Source organism: Engystomops pustulosus, chromosome 6 (assembly GCF_040894005.1).
Source record: "Engystomops pustulosus chromosome 6, aEngPut4.maternal, whole genome shotgun sequence".
NCBI classification, from domain to species: domain Eukaryota; kingdom Metazoa; phylum Chordata; class Amphibia; order Anura; family Leptodactylidae; genus Engystomops; species Engystomops pustulosus.
Window position 1 is genome coordinate 132688054 of NC_092416.1, and position 19342 is coordinate 132707395.

Below are 19342 nucleotides of genomic sequence, written 5' to 3' on the forward strand. Positions count from 1 at the left end.
TGTCGAGAGAACATACCTATACCAAGAATCTATCCGGTGCTGCCAGACATTTTATAGAACATCACCAAGGGAGAGTAGCCTCACTTACAGCTTGTGCAATAGAACAGATCCGCCCAGGCAAAAGGGGGGGTGACCGTAGTAAAACCCTACGAGACCGCGAAGCCTACTGGATTTTCTGCCTCAATAGCAGATTTCCAGTGGGCATGAATTTCAAACATGAGATTATGTTCCATTATTGAGTTTGTATTATCCTAAATGGCATACCAGCTTTTAATATGTTATTGATGTATATACTGATCCTATACAATCCAGTACAGAATTTGAATTGTGAGACTCTGTCCAATTGAAAGACGCTATGCTCTGGAATGCTGCATGTCTTCAGAAATTTCCATAATAGTTACTAACACAATTATTGTCTCATTTGATGTTATATGGATCTCTAATATGAGTACACATTGTGGTTTCTTACATATATTTCTTCTATTTTGTTTTTATAAACATATGGGAGATTTTCCATGTTTTGGAAATCTCCCTGGATCATGTGATCGGGACCTTTTCCGGAAACAGGTATATATCCCGATAACCTCCACAAACATTTCAACCATGACTAAGAGTGCCTCGTGCACTTGAAACGCGTAGGTTTTCTTCCTCTATATGGTCTAGGGGACATGCCATGTTTAAATTTTAAATATATTATATAATAAAGTCCAACAGGACAAGAAATTTTTTTATCCTGGTTTGGTGCGGATCTCCGTTTTTTCTACGAGGACTTGGATTGTACGTTGCGTCAACGTGGATTTCCTGCACAAACGAACAGGACCGATTGGTGAGCTACAAATCTTTCTTACCTATTCTTATATTGGACGCTCTTGTTTTGTTTAAGCTCCCTTTTTCAGAATATTTCTGATTGGCATAGTCCCCTGTGATGACCAGGCTTTTGTCTCATCACTATCAATCACTGTGAAGACATGGCCACCGGCACCACCAGTGTGAATGAGGACCGATTGGTCAAAGCCGCACAAGTCTTTAAAAACGATGATTTGTTGCAAACTTCCGAAGGATTGGATGTAAAACACATGACTAAAAATCTGGAAGATTTAGTAACACAGGAATGCATTATATGGTGGGACCGGACGACTTTGGACAATTATGTCAGTAAAGACATGATCCCTAGAGGACTTCGTTTAAAAAAAATACCGACTTATGTGTACTCGGAAGATTTTGTTACCTCATGGAACAATATTTTGTCTAATTGTTCTAGCGAATTGATGAAACTAATTATTTTACATGAGGACAAAAAGTTACAAGAATTATCCAATAACATCACAACTGTTAAACAAAATTTAAAAATGGAAATCGATGATAACAGCTTTCAGGAAATCGAAAACAAACTTAAGACCTTAATAGATAACCTAGAAAAAACCATCATGGAAACTAAGAAAAAAAAGTTCAAAAGAGACTCATTTGATTATACTTACAACCAGGTGTACGAATGGGGTAGAAGAGATCAGCCGTGGGATACTCCCCGCTCCATCCTGAAAAAATATCCAAATAAAACGTCTAAACAACCAAAAGTGAATTTCAATTCATCAGAGGCATCCAATATTGATACAGAAGTTTCAGAAACAGAAACACAACAACGTAAAAATAACGAGAGACAAACAACCTCATATTATAAAAAAGAAAAAAAGGTGAACAAGAAAAAAACGTCAAAAAACGCATCAGACGAGGAGGACGCAACCGTAAAAAAGAAAAATTCACCTCCGCAGAGAAAATTAAGACACCAACCTGTGAAATAAGTCAAAAGACAAATAACACGGAAATGTCTATACAAAAGCCAGATGTACATACCAATGATGTTCTTGATGTATTGAACCTCTCAGATATTCCTCTGTCTGTGGAGCAAATTGAAGTTTTGTCCCTCGGATTAAACTTTTCTATTTCCTCAAATTTTGACCTTTTTACTACGCTCAAGGACATTAATAACTTTGTCCGCAGATTGACTATACGCAAACATTTTTTTGTTCAGGAGGGATTATGCTCTATAAAGAATGACATACCATTCACTAACAAATATTGCGATTTGAATTTTTCGGATCAAAATGTCATTTTTATGTTGTCAAAATTGAATGAACATAGTGAAGATAGAGGCTATATTAATGAGAGTAATTGTAATTTTAGGGTGCCAAATCCGGACTTCTACCCTATACAGACTAGAGTGGAGGCAATGGATAAATTTCAGGATACTATAGAGAGGGAATTACTCAAATTATATAATAATAAATCTCCCAATAAACCCAACCTAAGTAATAAACATAGAAAAGCTCTTAAAGAATTACAACACGATGATCAGAGAGTTATCAAAATGGCAGACAAGGGGGGTACAGTGGTAGTTATGGGTAAGGATATGTATAGGGCACAAATACTAATATTACTACAAGACATCGTTACTTATAGACCACTTCCTTCCAATCCTACCAATTCCTTTTCTAAAATATTATTTCAACATATAGATGAGGGTTTAGCTCTGGGTGTCCTGACTGAAAAACAGGGTGAATATATTAAAATCAAACACCCCATTACCCCTATATTACATGCACTTCCAAAAATTCACAAGGATGCTACTTTACCCCCAATGAGACCAATAATTGCGGGCATTGGATCACTTAATGAACGTTTGTGCCAGTGGCTTGATGTGCACCTACAGCCACTGGTCAAACGTATACCTGGATATTTACAAGACACTACAGATGTTTTACGAGGTATACAAAATATCATATGGACACCCGATTCACACTGGGTCACATGTGACGTAGTGTCGTTGTACACCTCCATACCCCACCAAGTTGCCATGGATGCTCTTTCATACCATTTAAATAAATACAGCGATTATAGCGAAAACTGTAAATTGTTTATCAAGGAGACCACATGGTATCTCATAACACATAATTTTTTCACATTTGATGGTGTTTTTTACCTCCAAACACGAGGAGTATCTATGGGGGCGAAATTTTCGCCCTCATTAGCAAATATTGTTATGGCATTTTGGGAAGAGCGTTTCATTTACTCAGATGACAACCCGTTTTTTTCGTCGGTGCATTGGTACGGCAGATACATCGATGATATACTCATTATTTGGAGGGGCGATGTATCTGCCGTGCCAATGTTTGACGAGTACATCAATGACAACCCTTTCAATTTACAGTTTACTGTGTGTATGGACCCATGTCATGCGGTGTTTTTGGATTTGGAACTAAATGTTGTTGAGATGACAAAAATTGTCACTACCACACACCGCAAAAAAAAAAAAAAAAAAACTGCGGGGAACACTATATTGCATGCGGATAGCTCACACCCCAAACATGTGGCTAAGGCAATCCCTGTGGGGGAGTTTACACGGGCTAGGAGGAACTGTACATTACACGCAGACTACAAAAAAGAAACTACACAAATACAGAATCGACTTAAAAAACGAAAATACCCACATTGGATGCTCGATCGAGCTGAGAAAATAGTTGACGAAAAAGATCGTCACTACATGTTGGATAGAAATAAAACACATACTAAAGATGACAACAAGGCTCCTTTTTTAATGTTACAGTTCTCAGATCAATTTTACAGTATAAAAAATCTCATCCATAAACACATCCCTATTTTATATGAGGATGAGGTTTTATCTCAAATATTAAGTGATGGCTGCAAGATTGTAGCACGTAAAAATACAACAATTGGCAACCTTGTGTCTCCTAGTATGTTTACTACAAAAACTAAAAGTAATCACACTTGGTTGCGTCATGTGGGTTTCTTTAAATGCGGTTCTCATCCATGCAAATCTTGCAGTTATGTGTCCCCGGTTAAGACGTTCTCTAATAGTACGAACACGGAGGTACATAATATTAAAACTTTCCTAAATTGTAACAGTGACTATGTGGTCTATCAAATAAAATGCACTATTTGTGAAAAGATATACATTGGCAGCACCGTTCGTAGGTTTAAACAAAGATTATTAGAACATATTAGAGACATCACTAACAGCAACAAAAATTTGTCGAGAGAACATACCTATACCAAGAATCTATCCGGTGCTGCCAGACATTTTATAGAACATCACCAAGGGAGAGTAGCCTCACTTACAGCTTGTGCAATAGAACAGATCCGCCCAGGCAAAAGGGGGGGTGACCGTAGTAAAACCCTACGAGACCGCGAAGCCTACTGGATTTTCTGCCTCAATAGCAGATTTCCAGTGGGCATGAATTTCAAACATGAGATTATGTTCCATTATTGAGTTTGTATTATCCTAAATGGCATACCAGCTTTTAATATGTTATTGATGTATATACTGATCCTATACAATCCAGTACAGAATTTGAATTGTGAGACTCTGTCCAATTGAAAGACGCTATGCTCTGGAATGCTGCATGTCTTCAGAAATTTCCATAATAGTTACTAACACAATTATTGTCTCATTTGATGTTATATGGATCTCTAATATGAGTACACATTGTGGTTTCTTACATATATTTCTTCTATTTTGTTTTTATAAACATATGGGAGATTTTCCATGTTTTGGAAATCTCCCTGGATCATGTGATCGGGACCTTTTCCGGAAACAGGTATATATCCCGATAACCTCCACAAACATTTCAACCATGACTAAGAGTGCCTCGTGCACTTGAAACGCGTAGGTTTTCTTCCTCTATATGGTCTAGGGGACATGCCATGTTTAAATTTTAAATATATTATATAATAAAGTCCAACAGGACAAGAAATTTTTTTATCCTGGTTTGGTGCGGATCTCCGTTTTTTCTACGAGGACTTGGATTGTACGTTGCGTCAACGTGGATTTCCTGCACAAACGAACAGGACCGATTGGTGAGCTACAAATCTTTCTTACCTATTCTTATATTGTTATAGCCTTTATTAATGAAAATAACAACAACCCAGATTATCCTCAGGAATAAATGAATAACACATGAAATAAACCATAAATGAAGTTCCTAAAGTTAACTGTAGATGCGTTGGTTTGTTTGATTTGGAAAAAAGGAATGGGAAACCACACAAAATCCCTACATTTTTATGCACAATTACAGATTTTTTCAAGAAAAAGCTTAATGAAATCAATACAAAATTTCTTTGCAGATTTTCACAAGTTCATAGACTTAAATGTAAAATAAATGCACTCAATAAAAGCAAAGAGGTAGATGAAAAAGCAGGGAAAGTAGCGGCTGCAGTAAGGAGATGACAGAAACATCCCTCAGCTATGTCCTCCAAGCAGAGGTCAAACAAACCGAGACATATTTCAGTGCAGGGGTCACGTGTCTGCCCCCTGTACTTAGGGCCCCCTCCTTCAGAGCTTAAAGATCTAATTTTCGCTTATACACCCAGTCTTAGAATCATTTATCAAGTTATCACATGTGTGATTGTGTTTTTACAATATAGCTACAAATCTGTAGAAAAAAAAATAACAACAACAACAAGTATGTCTGTTATTGTAGCCTCCGTTTTCACCCTCTAGTACCCTGGATGGCAAATAGCTAAGGCTACATGGTGACAAGTGCTCATGCTACATAAGACTAGAATGTTGTGCTACCACATTGCGCCTAATGAGAGTAAATGTGATCATGTTGCGACCTGGAAGATGTCAGACACAGACAGCTGGCACAAATCCAACACTGCTGGATTTTTTTGCATGACCATATTTTTATTCTATTTTACACACACATGGAACTCAATCAACATTTTTACATTATGGATGTGCAGATATCAGAAAGTGAAAGTGGGGAGAAAGTAGGTGGGAACTGTAAATGAAACAACCATCTCAGCTCAGGAAAACTAAGAAATATGCAAATACCCAGTTACTTATTTAGAAAAGCAATTGGCTTAGTTGATGTTACCAGTGGGGTGACATAGGGGTCAGTATTGGGGACACTTTTTAATATTTTTATTAATGACCTTGTAGTGGGTTAACACAGTCAAGTTTCAATATTTGCAGATGATACTAAGCTGTGTAAAGTAATTAATACTGACGTTGATAGTTTAGCATTACAGAGGGATTTGTGGAAGCTTGAGGAGTGGATGGAGAAATGTTTGATGAGGTTTAATGTAGATAAATGTAAAGTTATACACTTGGGCCATGGAAATAAAAAGGACAATTATGTTCTAAACAGACAATTAATTGGTAAAACTGCAGCTGAAAAAGGACTTTTGGGTATTAGTGGATGGTAATCTTAATTTTAGTGACCACAGCCAGGCAGCTTCTGCTAAAGCAAATAAAATGATGGGATGTATCAAGAAAGGAATATATTCTCATGAATAAAGACATAGTTTTTCCCTTATATAAATCACTGGTTAGAACACACATGGAATATTGTGTACAGTTTTGGGCACTAATGTATAAAAAGGACATAGTATAACTGGAACAGTGCAGAGGAGACAAACCAAGATTATTAGGGGAATGTGGTGGGGACTAGAATACAAGGACAGAAATTGGGAATATTCCATTTAGGAAAAAGGTAGCTGAGGGGAGACCTCATTACAATGCACACATACCTGATTGGGCTGCACAAGGATCTCTCCAAAGATCTTTTTATGCCTAGGCCTGTGACCAAGACAAGGGGGCATCCTCTACGCCTAGAGTAGAAGCGATTCTACCATCGCCATATATAGGGATTCTTTACTGTGAGAGCAATGAGACTATGGAACTCTCTGCCACAGGAGGTTGTTATGATGGACTCTATGTACATGTTTAGGAGGGGCCTGGATCACGGGTTATGGGAAAAAAACATTTGTTTAATTCTTAAAGGTTGGACTTTATGAACTTGTGTCATTTTACAGTCTTATATACTATGATATGTTTTCCAAGGTGGGGAATGGAAAACAAATGCCTCGTTTTGTTACCTTGAAAGGTACCCCTTTAACTCCAAGCATGACCTACATCTATTCCAGAAGGAACAGATTCCAAACTGTAAACAGCATTGTTTTCCACCTGGATGGTTAGACTATTGACTAGGGTCTGGAAGTAAAAGTTCTCTTTATAGAGAGTTTGACAATTATGGCCGCCTTATAGGCGTGTGGAGATTTAAAGCCATTGATGCTCCACTAGGGAATTCTGGGAAATTTTTCTACCTTGAAAGGCAGTCCCCTTAACACCGAGCATGACCTACAATTAACAGGAAATCTTTACATCATCATGGGAGAACAGAAGTTCCTACAAAAAGCTGCTGGTGGTTGCTTTATATAGATGTATGTTATTTCCACTGACTTAAACAGTAGTTGTATAATACATTCAGTCCAGCGAGTCTCATTATAGTAGCTGCAGATTGCCACCACTTTTGATATTGCTTGAATGCATTTGGTGATGCAGTTTGCTGTCAGGTGGTTTACTTTCCGGGTACTGTAGTTTTTTTGTGGTGCTTTATTTATGTGTGTGGGCAAAATATGTGTTGCCTTGATGCAACAGATGTCTCTGGACTTCTTTGGTGCCGCATGAATAGATAGCACCTGTCTTAAGTTGGAAACTTTTTACTGACCTATTGTATTTTGCTTGGATATAAATATGAGTATGATGGTCAGCTACAAGATGTGATCACATTTAATCTGTTTGTCATTTGTCACTTAAGTGGTACCTGCTTTGTCACATTGTCACACAGCACTGGAGGACATTCCCCCCTCCCTTCATTTGGAGATATGTCAGTTTACAGAGGGGGCTGGGTACAGCTCTTAAGTATTACATGCCAATGTATCTAATGGGAATAATGCTTTACATCCCACCTCTAATAATAGCCGTAGGCCCCATAGGACTAACCCCCTCCTAGCCAGAGCCCAGCTCAGTACCACCACCCTGTCTGTACAGATATGCAATGCTGCACTGATATTATATTTAAGCAAGCTCATGGACGCAGCTGTTCATACAGTGTGACCTTGGGAGTCTGTCAATGCCACCCTTCTAACAGACAGTCTTGCCCCCCTTTATCCCGCCACCCAAAGGGATGCAGCATTATATTCTGATATTTCAGGAACTACACAATCTAATATATCATTCATCTGCTTCTAGTTGGATAACAGCTGACACAAGTAGAGCACATAGGATTTTTGACAAGATTTAAAAAAAATTATAATTCCATTGTCTCTTATCTTTACTTGAGGAAATTGGGTGATCTATATAATTACCACTACATCTCTCATAAAACTATAATTCCATGTTATTTATAGATCTCTATACTTTCTAAGATCTCTGGGATTCTAGGAAATCTGGATTACAAATATCTACCCATCATCCCAGACAGAGATGGCATATTCTTTTTTGTTAGTTAAAAATACATTTTTTTCAATAATACAATAATAACCATATGACTATTTCAGAACTGAGAAGCAGTTCATGAGTCTTCTTCTGGCTATCCAGCTGGTGGTCTGTGATTTGGCAGGGCAAGTGTTAATATCTCAGTGTAGGTCGGGACTGATAACAATGATGAATACTTGTCATGTGGGACATCTCTGTCACTCTTCCTTTTATAGTAGCGCAGCTCTCTCTCCCTGGATATAAGAGTGAGCTGAGTGACCACCCTGGCTCTGTCACCTCTCCCATCTCATTCATTGCATCCCAAGAGGCCCTATCACCCACACATCATGGCCCCCAAGAAGCCAGAGCCTAAGAAGGAGGCACCCAAGCCAGCTGCAGCACCACCACCTCCAGCACCAGAGCCCCCAAAGGAGGCTGCATTTGATCCAAAGAGTGTCACAGTAAGTATTCAGTACCATGAGGAAATATACAGCATGTGTGAGTTAGAATGACACAAACAATGATTTTTACAGATTTTTTATTGTCACAGAGATCTTATATATAATAAGGACTTGAAACATAAAGTATATTGAAAAGTTTATAGGTTCAATATTTTCTTTATACAGTATTTTAAGGGGACCAGTTAGGAGGTCATGAAATGGTAAACTAAAATCATGACCCTTGGTGTATGCACAGTGAAGCAGTGAATAGCTATCCTGGTTTCACTGGAGTAATGTGAGTAACAAAATAAGAGAAAATTGAATATATAAGATCCATCTCTTGGTAGGATGTATGAGTTTTTTCATACAACCCTGAGGCAAACTGTTAACGATTGGGAGGTTTGACAAGAAATCATTGGTCAATAAAGACATGCGGGGTCCCAAAACCTCTTGACAAGTTTCCTTTGAGTGGGATTTAGACTTACTATCCACTGCATAACTGCTAGGTTTCTGGAAGTCTGATCAGTGGAGCTTTAGCTGATCTCCAGCGTATGCACACAGATATGTGCTGAGCTACGTTTTCAGTGCCATAGTCTATGATAGCGGTGTCATAAGAGATGCTTGAGCACTGCTCCATTCCTCCTTCTTGCTGTTGTCTTAAGAATGCAGGAAAGAGCAAACAAGTGCCTCATAATGGCTTTTCATGGTGGTCAGACCCCCAGTGATCCAGGAGATATCAGTAATCCAGTCAATAGGTGATTATTTCTCCTAACCGGTAAAGATAACTTGTCACCACTCGTACTGTCCATGATATGGCAATTCTGATGCTTCTTTTTGCTATCTATGAATATTACCATTCCCCTCATCGATGTAGTGTGGCCCTAAATACAAACCCCTAATTGGCAAAAGCTTTTTTATCAATTTATTCATGAAAATTGAATTTTAAAATCTAGATTGTTGTTGATTAGGAATGCAATAACTTACTAAACATGGATAGGTGGCATGTCCCCTTGAAGGGTGCCTTTTATATTTGGACTTGAAGTTTTCTTGATTGCAGCAGTATAGATCTTTAAAAAAAATGGATTATATCATTTACATGTGGCAATTTTAAGCTGGAATGAAATTGTAGTGACAAGGTACAGGTGTGGGATCCTAAGCTGTATACTCCATACAGCTGATCATTGGATGGAGTTCAGTAAAGTTCAGTAAATTACTAGCACTCAGAGAGCTTCACTAGAGGTGACAGTGGGCAGAGAAGTCTGTCTGTAACTAGGAGTCTGTACTCAAGTCTTTGTTAGTCAAAACCAAAAAGAAATCATCATGTAGAACAAGGCAAAGATTGATGAATGGTAATGTATATTTATGTATCTCTATCTGTATGTCTGTGGTTTACTTATCATATATAAGATGATGCATTAATATAGTTGAATATATTATGAAAGATGGAAGGGTTTTTTTATTCATTGAAAACATTGAGATTTTCCTAACCATTTATGAGACTTGGTGGCACAATTGTCTTTGTAGAGTACACCACTCTATATATTTAGAAGCATCCAATCACTTACCAATAGAACAAGATTTGGTCAATTGCTTTAGCTGGTATTAGGTTTCATACTGAACCAAGCTCCTGGAATCCCTAGTGATCTGTGTGCTATCATATAGGAGTACTTTGTGTGCTGGTGTAAAGCGCAACTATCAAACATAAATGGTTAATGATGCCAATCTGAATATAGAAACCTTTCTACTGTTTATATGGGCATAAAGTAACTCGTGCCACATGATTAATAGCCAAGAGATGTGCTGGCCCATGAACAAGATATGCCAACAAGTACATGGAAGTCCTATCACATAGAGACATTTAATAACAATCAGAAAAATGTAATGTCATAATGACAAGTGATCATCAAGAACACAACACTCTCTGCACATTGCAGAATAGATGTGCTGTCCTGGCAGATTTAGCATCCCTAAATGAATCCCCCTTCTATAGTTCACCCGTGCAGTCTTAGACAATGATATAATGTACTATATGCATAAACAGGACTGCACAACAGCTGACATTGAGGTGGACTGGCAAAATGCATAGGCTTAACCTTAAATCTCATTATCACTTTTGGAATGTGCAGAAATACACCAACACCCAGAAGTTTGTGCTATCAGTGGACAATGACAGGGGTCTTTTGGCTTAAGAATGCTCCCAGCATTTTCCTTAAAAAGCCAGCTTGCTTATTGTAAAACCCATTGAATATTTTTTTTTTTTTACTCTATTAATACTAACTTACATTTTTCTTTTTCCACAGATTGAGTATACTGCCGATCAGATTGAAGGTAATTTTATAGTTAAAATAGAAACATTTAGAGCTGGTCATATAGTTAATTAGCTCACAGGTTTAGGGCTCTTTCACATTTTGCGCTCAGCTTCAGTTGCACATCCTTTCGTTTTTGTCTCTGTTCTGTCTCCGTGTCCGCAAAAATAAACTGAAGGTTTAACATTGCTTTGAAAACATCAGACCTGTTTTTCAGTCACATCAAAAAACGGATGTTTCATAATTTCTTTTGAGGACCCATAGACTTCTATTGCCTTCTGTGAACTGCATCCATTAAAAAAACAGGACAGGTTTCAATTTTTTCATCGGGTCATTGAAAATACAAGCCAATGCAAAACGTCTATAGAAATCAATAGCTTTGTGAGGCATCTATGGAAATCACTGAACCACGGACGTGAAAACCAACGCCAATGTGAAAGAGTCCTTTATGTGGCCATTAAGATTAGACAACTTTCAGCAGATATCTAAAAGCACCCTCACCCTCAGAGACTCACCAGAGTTCTGAACTTAGGTGTCATTAACATGAGATCATGATCCGTTTACCTCTGTATTTATCTTTAGTATTATTGTTAGATTGGCTTTCCCTTTTCCCCTTATGTGTTTCTGTGTATGTTTGTGTCTTCAAACTGGCGGTGTGTCGCACTTTGAGGATGCACACTCTGTTATGTGGAATGTTATACTGTGGAAATCCATATGTGGCCCAACGTGATAGTATATGTATCATATTAGGTTCAATAAAATAATTTGTTAAAGCACCCTCATCCAAAGGGTACATTCACACAGCACCTCCTCCACCCTCCATAGAGAACAGTGGCGCACAGCCGCACACATGGGGAAAGATAGAGCATGCTGTATCTTTTCCCCGTGGACGGCACGGATTGGTACCGCCGCTGGGCAGCCTTTGCTGTCTATGGGGACGTGTATTTGCGGCAAATTTGCGATACATCACCCCAGGTGACCATGTGAATGAGGCCAAACACTTTGGGGCACAGTTTCCAGTTTTCTGGCGGACTTTGCACCTCTTTTCTGTGCAAACTGCTTGCACAGGTATTTAAGACGTGATTGCATTATTCTTCATGGGACACAAATTTCTCCACTGAAAGGGCGTGCATGCAAAGTCAGACAGAAGTGTGTCGCATGGCCCATGTTAAAGGTTCACTCTGTCAGAAATAGTTTTAAACCTATTGCTTCCCTTAACAAGCACAGAGTGTATTGGCCGACTTGAAAACATGTTTGGCAAATTAGTACATACATAATAACATCAAAATCAGACAATGTAATGCTAGTCTACAAAGAGAGTAATTTAGGACCCCAGTTCAATCTGCAGAGCACATTCTCGTCCTATGATCTGGAGTAGGTCAGCAACCCAACTGTTCACAGGAATCACTGACCTGCCCATGAATGGCTCAACACAGAAAAATAGCAGAATGGAGCTCAGCAACTTCAGATAGGCTATTCTAACAGTGTCCTTGTTTCAACTCCGCTCCCATTTATATATTCAAATCAGAAGGTCTATGTGTGGTCATGGTATCATACCCTGATGGCCAAATAATTTATATGGTTTGGAAAGGAAAACTTACACAATTTTTTCAAAATGCTTTCTATATCCATTCCTCAAGGTTTTCTATATCTCTGCTTGCTGTTGCAACACCCCTGCCAACGTATTGGCAGAGGAGTGTTTGTGGATAAGGGCCTCTATCTATGTCTCCCCAGCAGGTGAGGCTGCACAACTCGCCTTAGGGGTTACGCAATTATTCTGAGGCAATTAGCAGCGGTCGATCCTGCCTAGACAGGTAATGGTTAATAGGGTGCAAGTTTTTATCCAATTGTATTCCACCATGTACACTGGAGTGTGATTGGGGAGTTAGCCACCACCTGACCAGGTTAACAAAACCCCTGGACAGGGAGGGGCTAGGTCTCTTGGGTTCCAGAACACAGTGAAGAGGGAGACTGACACTTAGCTTATCCCAGTACCAGAGTCTGAAGACTCATAGCTGCAGCATCCACAGATTGGACATAGCTCCATCCCAGCCTGCATCTACTACCAGGATGGTGAACCATTCCTGAGGACACTCTCCATGATCACTCCAGTAATCCGGAATCTGTTACCAAAATCGTAACCAAAACCGTTGCCTGCAATAAAAAAACATGAGTTATTTTGCACAACGTTGCCTCAGTCTGATCCCTGGATACGGCTGTATCACCACCACGGGCTCCCCATCCATTACCCAGGGACATATCTTCCCTGCATCTAGGCCCCGTTGGGAGATTATGTACTGTACTACTATAGAATGCTTATATGTTTACTCGTAGTGGATAGAAATCTGTCCTTGGTCATGTGATGTCACACAGAGATCTAAAAATATGTGAGGAATTGATACAGAAAGTATCTAATGGCCTTAGGATAGGACATTGACTGTCAATTTTAGAGAACCTTTTCTAGATGTGATATTTTGCCATCTTCCAACACAAAGGAAAAATGGGAAGAATGAAACTCTAATATTGGACAAAACCTTGAGCATTGTTAGGGGATTAGACTGCTAAGGAAAGGATCTGGAATGAAAGGAATGTCCAGTGGAATGGACGGAACGATGGTTCTAATATAGATGTAACATATATAATAGTAACCGGACACCCAGAGAGACTAATTGCAGTGGTAAGTGATATTGTTCAGCTGCTTCTGAGGTTACACTGTTGAAATACTAGATAATGGCCATATGTACTATAACATTTTATATCAGGGTCTCTTCAGATTAGAAAAAGGGTATCCTTTATCTTACAAAACACTGCCACTTATTTCCATGGGCTGTGTCAGGTAGACATTCACTAGGCCGAAATACCAGACAATGCCTGCATTGTTCTAGAAAAAAAAACATAGAAAAATTTATTTTCAGTTTCAGATTATTTTATAACTACAGAAATCCCTAGAACAGAATAGAGATTCCAGACATGTACAGCCACCTCCCAAGAGGGTGCAGTCACTTCCAGTGAACCTCCCGCGACTGGTAATCAGCACCTATTGTCTTGTATTGTTTAAATGCAAGATAGCGGGTGCTGGTTACAGATTGCATACATTTCACTTGGAACGAATATGTGATTGGGCCATGGGCACTAGCATTGTGTTACTTACAGGCACACTTACTGTAACAACAAGAGACCTCTGTTCTTCAGATAGATGTGGGATCTATATCTATTGATCTTTAGGAATACCTTGCAAAAATGCAGCGGACAACCAAGTGTGCGGTCACATGAACGGTACTTCTTTGATTCTGCTTAAAAGCGGAATGAAACAGGGGTGTGCCCCGGCCTGATCACATATGCCTTAATACAGAAACACATGCGAAACACAGCACCTGGTAACTAGTATTTAAACAATACAAGACACCGGGTGCCAGTTACTGATCGCATGCATTTCCATAGAATCGCATATGTGATCGGCCCGTGGCCCCCATGCTCTTCTAAACGGAATCAAAAAATGGCGATGTGTCCAAGTAAAATTATACAGCTTTTGAAATATTTTTTCTTTCTATGTAAAATTAATATATAAAATGTTTGATTAATATAGAATTTGCTAGAATTTTCTTCTCTTTTACACCCAGAATTCAAAGAGGCCTTCCAGCTGTTTGACCGCACCCCAGGTGGGGAAATGAAGATCACATATGGGCAATGTGGTGATGTTTTGAGGGCTCTGGGACAGAATCCCACCAATGCAGAAGTAATGAAGGTCCTGGGCAGACCAAAACCAGAAGGTAAGTGAAAAATAAGTCTCGTTAACTCCACTCTGACCTGTGTGAAATATTATTAGTAAAACAGGGCACACCATATTGCCTACATGTTTTCCATTACATGAACTTGCTGATGATGATGGGGTTTGTATGTCAGAGCTTCTGCAATAGGAGGAGTTGACTGGCTCTGGTAAAACCATCTTTGTTCATATGGTATAACAGGGCACATGGAAAGGGCTGGTCTATTATCTTAATGAGATATTGATTTCTACAAAGGATGATTTGAAAATGTAACATACATTTTTTTAAAGGAAATCTACCATCAAAATCCAGCATGATAAACCAGGGACACTGGATCATGGATGTGGTAATCATATGACTCACACTGACTCATTTTGGTAATCTTCTTATATTTGCTATCCATGGGCTCTTCCTCCCAAAAGCAACTGTTAAAATTATGCTAATGTGCTGTAGCTGCACAGGCTATTAAAAATCTCCCCTTTTCTCCTCTGCTCCTTTAGCCCTCCTGCTGACTGATGTAATCTCACTACAGCAGAGGGAGTTTCAGCACACAGTGGAAGGAGGGAAGTGCTCCTGCACACTGTAAGCAGCACATTTGGGTTCTGGTAAATCTTAAAGTTTATTAGCATAATTTCAAAAGTTGATTTTTGAAGGAAACCATGGATAACAAATATAAGAAGATTATCACAGTCACTTCGCCTGGATCTACCGGTATGAGTAAGTGTCCCAGGTTTATCATGCTTAATATTGATGGTAGATTTCCTTAAAAGGAGCAGTTGCCACAAATTTAAAAAAATGTATATATCATTCTTGCTGTAACATATATGGTTTCAAGGCTTTGTGAATATTGTTAGAAATGAAGTGATTCAAAATTTGGTGAGAGGTCTATGCCACCTCAAGTGGTATGACAGGGTAGGTTTATGACATTACAGTGCAATGTAAAGATGACAACATATTTGTGTTATGTTGTATAGAATATAGAAGAAGAATGGCCAGATGCCAGACATGGGACCAACAGTCAGAATAAGACAATCCAACTTATAAATAGTATCGCTTTGGTAAACTGATATGTGCATCCAAAGATTTTGGCTCTATGTGACATACCTTCCATTTGGTGCAAATACACAGCCCCTCACACCTGGCATCGTGTCTTGTTCTATTTCTGCACAAGGGATTAAACCCCCTCGAGCCCAGAGCTATGAAGAATAGGTGGGTGAAAGCACAGGGCTACTGTCAGCTCTAAAGGATTGTGGTTATTACACCACTCTATTTGTGGGGGACCGGATCACTTAATTCCTAGTATTGAAAGGACAAACAAGGTCAGTCAGTCAAACTCATGGCCATGCCCTTAGCAGTCCAGATGCCAATACTGAACATCATATTCCTACTACTGACCAAGGGGAGGGCCATTGACATTTTACTAAGCAGTGGTATGTGTGTTGTTATCCATTATATGCAGTCAATGCCAGAGTACAGAAAATCCCAGAGGCTGCTCATCTCGAAGACTACATAGCTGATAACTTAATACTCAAAGCCTGCCAGCTGTCTGTGCCTAGATCTAGTAAATATATAGCATTCGGAATGATACACATAACACATCATACATCTCTGTATTTCTTAGATCACTGTGTGATTAGAAATTGTTGGCAACCAGGCCAAGACCTAAAGATATGAAACATTCCATGTTAACTATCATTTTTTTTTTGGGGGGGAGAACAGTTTGTGACCCCATGGCAGTTCCCTTATTGTTAAGTGGTTGGAAAGTTGATTATAATAAATTATTTGCTTTGTTTCAGAACTGAACACTAAACTCATTGATTTCGAGACCTTCCTTCCAATGCTTCAGCACATATCCAAAAATAAGGACCAGGGTTCCTTTGAGGACTTTGTAGAAGGCTTACGTGTTTTTGACAAAGAAAGTAATGGCACTGTAATGGGAGCTGAATTGCGCCATGTCTTGGCCACCTTAGGTAAATAACATGCTGCATTGAAATAACTTGGTATTGACTCATTTCTACAGTGAATGAGAGGAGACAGATTATGTGTGTCAAAGGCCCTGGTCTGTTCACCAAGTTTGGGTCCCCATAAAATACTGTAAGGTACAGATGAAACTAATAATAGATGTTTTCCCTATTACATATATCTTCATGAACTGCTCTGGCAGAATGTACATTGGGGAGTGATTCTAGTATATCCAGTATTTAAACTATAGTGTTATACATTACTTAAATAATGACATAACAAAAATAACGAAAAAGGGAATCTCATATGAATGCAAATAAAAAATATACAGTAACTATTGAATAAAAATATGAAAAATAAAAATAAACAGTTAACGTGAGTAAACTATCCCCATGCTTTGACTAAATCATAGTATCATACAACAACATCATAAGGTTTTCCGACCTTTTCTGTTTTGCGTTGCATTTAACTGCGGTTTTTGGCATGCGCAATCGGACTTTGATGCAATCTAGCCGACTTTCATGCGACACACGGCCATCGGACAACCCGACTGATTCGGACTAACAGCGGGATTTAACATTCAGAATTGTGTTGCAAGCCATGCACTAACATACACCGCGAAGAAGATTGTGAACTCTGGCAGACCTGAGCGGGGAAGCGACACATGCAGGAAATTGGACACACAATCTTAGTGAATCGCGGCAGCTCCAAATCATCGTCGGACAACGGACCTCAGGGATCGCGACGGGATGGGTAACTAAATGTGCCCCAATATTTTCACAACATATATATAATGGCCTACTATTTCTTATGTTGTATGTTCATTAAGGCACAGCTATCTGGGAGCTCATGGGCTCTAGGTGCCTTCCCAAATATTATAATCTGCTATTGTTACTCACAATCTTTCTCTATCACCTGCAGGGGAGAAGCTGCAGGAAAATGAAGTTGAACAGCTGCTTGCAGGACAAGAGGATGCAAATGGCTGTATTAACTATGAAGGTAAACCACGGCCCATACTAAAACGTTTCAGTAATGGGAATTCAAAAAGGAGCATTTTGTGTAAAAGCAAAGTAATTTATATTCTTAAATATGTCTATAAATCATTAGTATTATATAGTGTTGAGTAAAGAAGTACTTCTCCGACCAAGAGTTCTATATGCAACTCTAAATGACCCATTATCACAGATCTTCTCCAGAGTTCCTCTTCCATCCCTCATATTCATCATTACTCATATTCCCTAATCTAATGTTATTTAAAAGATACTACTTAAAAATTACCTAAATGATACATAGATCACAGCATCTTTTGTTGAAGCTGACCCCAGTGTTTTGATGCTAATCTGGCTAGCAAGTCTTTAGTTATCCAGCAGTGCCTCTGCAGGGGAGATAAAGTATTACACATCCCATCAAAAAATTTGTTACCATCTTTTCATTGAAATCTTTCTCTTCCTTAGCTTTTATCAAGCACATTATGGCTGGCTGAAGATAATATGGTATGTATTTAGCAATTTTACTTTATTTCTGACTCTGTTTAAAACTGGATCACAGTTTGAGAGATCATTTCATTCATATGTTTGACTCTTTGAAGGAACTATAATTTGTTTTCTATCTTTCCAGTTCCGCGTGAATCATCCATCACCATCTGACCCCAAGAAGTTAATTTAACTTGTTCATAAAGTACCTGAAAAGTCATCACAGTCCAAAAGCCACCCGTGACATCCTGGAGTTCTCATAAAGACTATGGCCTTTTAATGAAATAACATTTGTTGTTGTAAATTATTTGAGATGTTTTTTTCCCCTGGTGATCTTCACCAAATAAATTTCACAAAAAAGATAGCAATTGTGTCTTTTATTTACGGTTGTAAGTTTTATAATGTAAAGTCGTCTGCTGACCATAAAATGTGCTGCAACTGCAAAACCTAACATATTTTACTGTATTTTTACAATGTGCTAGTATTTAGCATTATATTGATGCATCCAGGAGCCTCCTGAAGAGTATTCCCCGGGCAGACTAATGGGAGGAGACTTATCACTGCTTCTACGCCAGTTTTCGGGCGCAGAAGCAGTGAAATAACTGTAAATTCTTGTTCAGTGCAATTATTTGCTATTAAAAAATAGCAGGGGGCATGGCTGCTAATACATGCTAGTGCAGGAGCGCGTATGATAAATCTCCTAAATGGTTTCTATTGGAAAGGCTGGGGGTGAGCATACATTTAACAGTTGATTTTAAAAGGAAAATAGGCCATGGATAACAAATATAAGATTACCGCAGTCACAGTGCTTGGGCCTATGAGTAAGTGCCCCTGGTTTATCATGCTTGATTTTTATGGTACATAAGGCATATAATCATCATGGTGGGGAGTATGAGCCATTACAGAGCACTGGTCTACAAAAGCAGCCCCTGCTCTGGTGACCTGTTATCATTGTGTCAAATAGTTGTCCATTAATTTGAGTGGCCAACACATAATATTACAGTCAGACAAGGGGTTCACTTGAATATAGTGACCTCTGGATAATAAAAAAATGTAGCTTTTATGAGAAACATTACTCAAGCTGCTATTACCGCCCTTGTACTTACTTTTCCCATTG

General features: G+C 38.8%; 1 protein-coding gene across 1 annotated transcript; it reads left to right on the forward strand.

The window, feature by feature from the left end:
* Window positions 1-8551: 8551 nt before the first annotated feature.
* Window positions 8552-18589, forward strand: MYL4 (myosin light chain 4). Its single transcript, XM_072111091.1, has 7 exons — window positions 8552-8739; window positions 11019-11046; window positions 14645-14794; window positions 16588-16761; window positions 17675-17752; window positions 18208-18246; window positions 18371-18589. Exons 1-6 carry the CDS (start codon window positions 8626-8628, stop codon window positions 18234-18236), a joined length of 573 nt encoding a protein of 190 aa, XP_071967192.1. The 5' UTR covers window positions 8552-8625; the 3' UTR covers window positions 18237-18246; window positions 18371-18589.
* The last annotated feature ends 753 nt before the right edge of the window (window positions 18590-19342 follow it).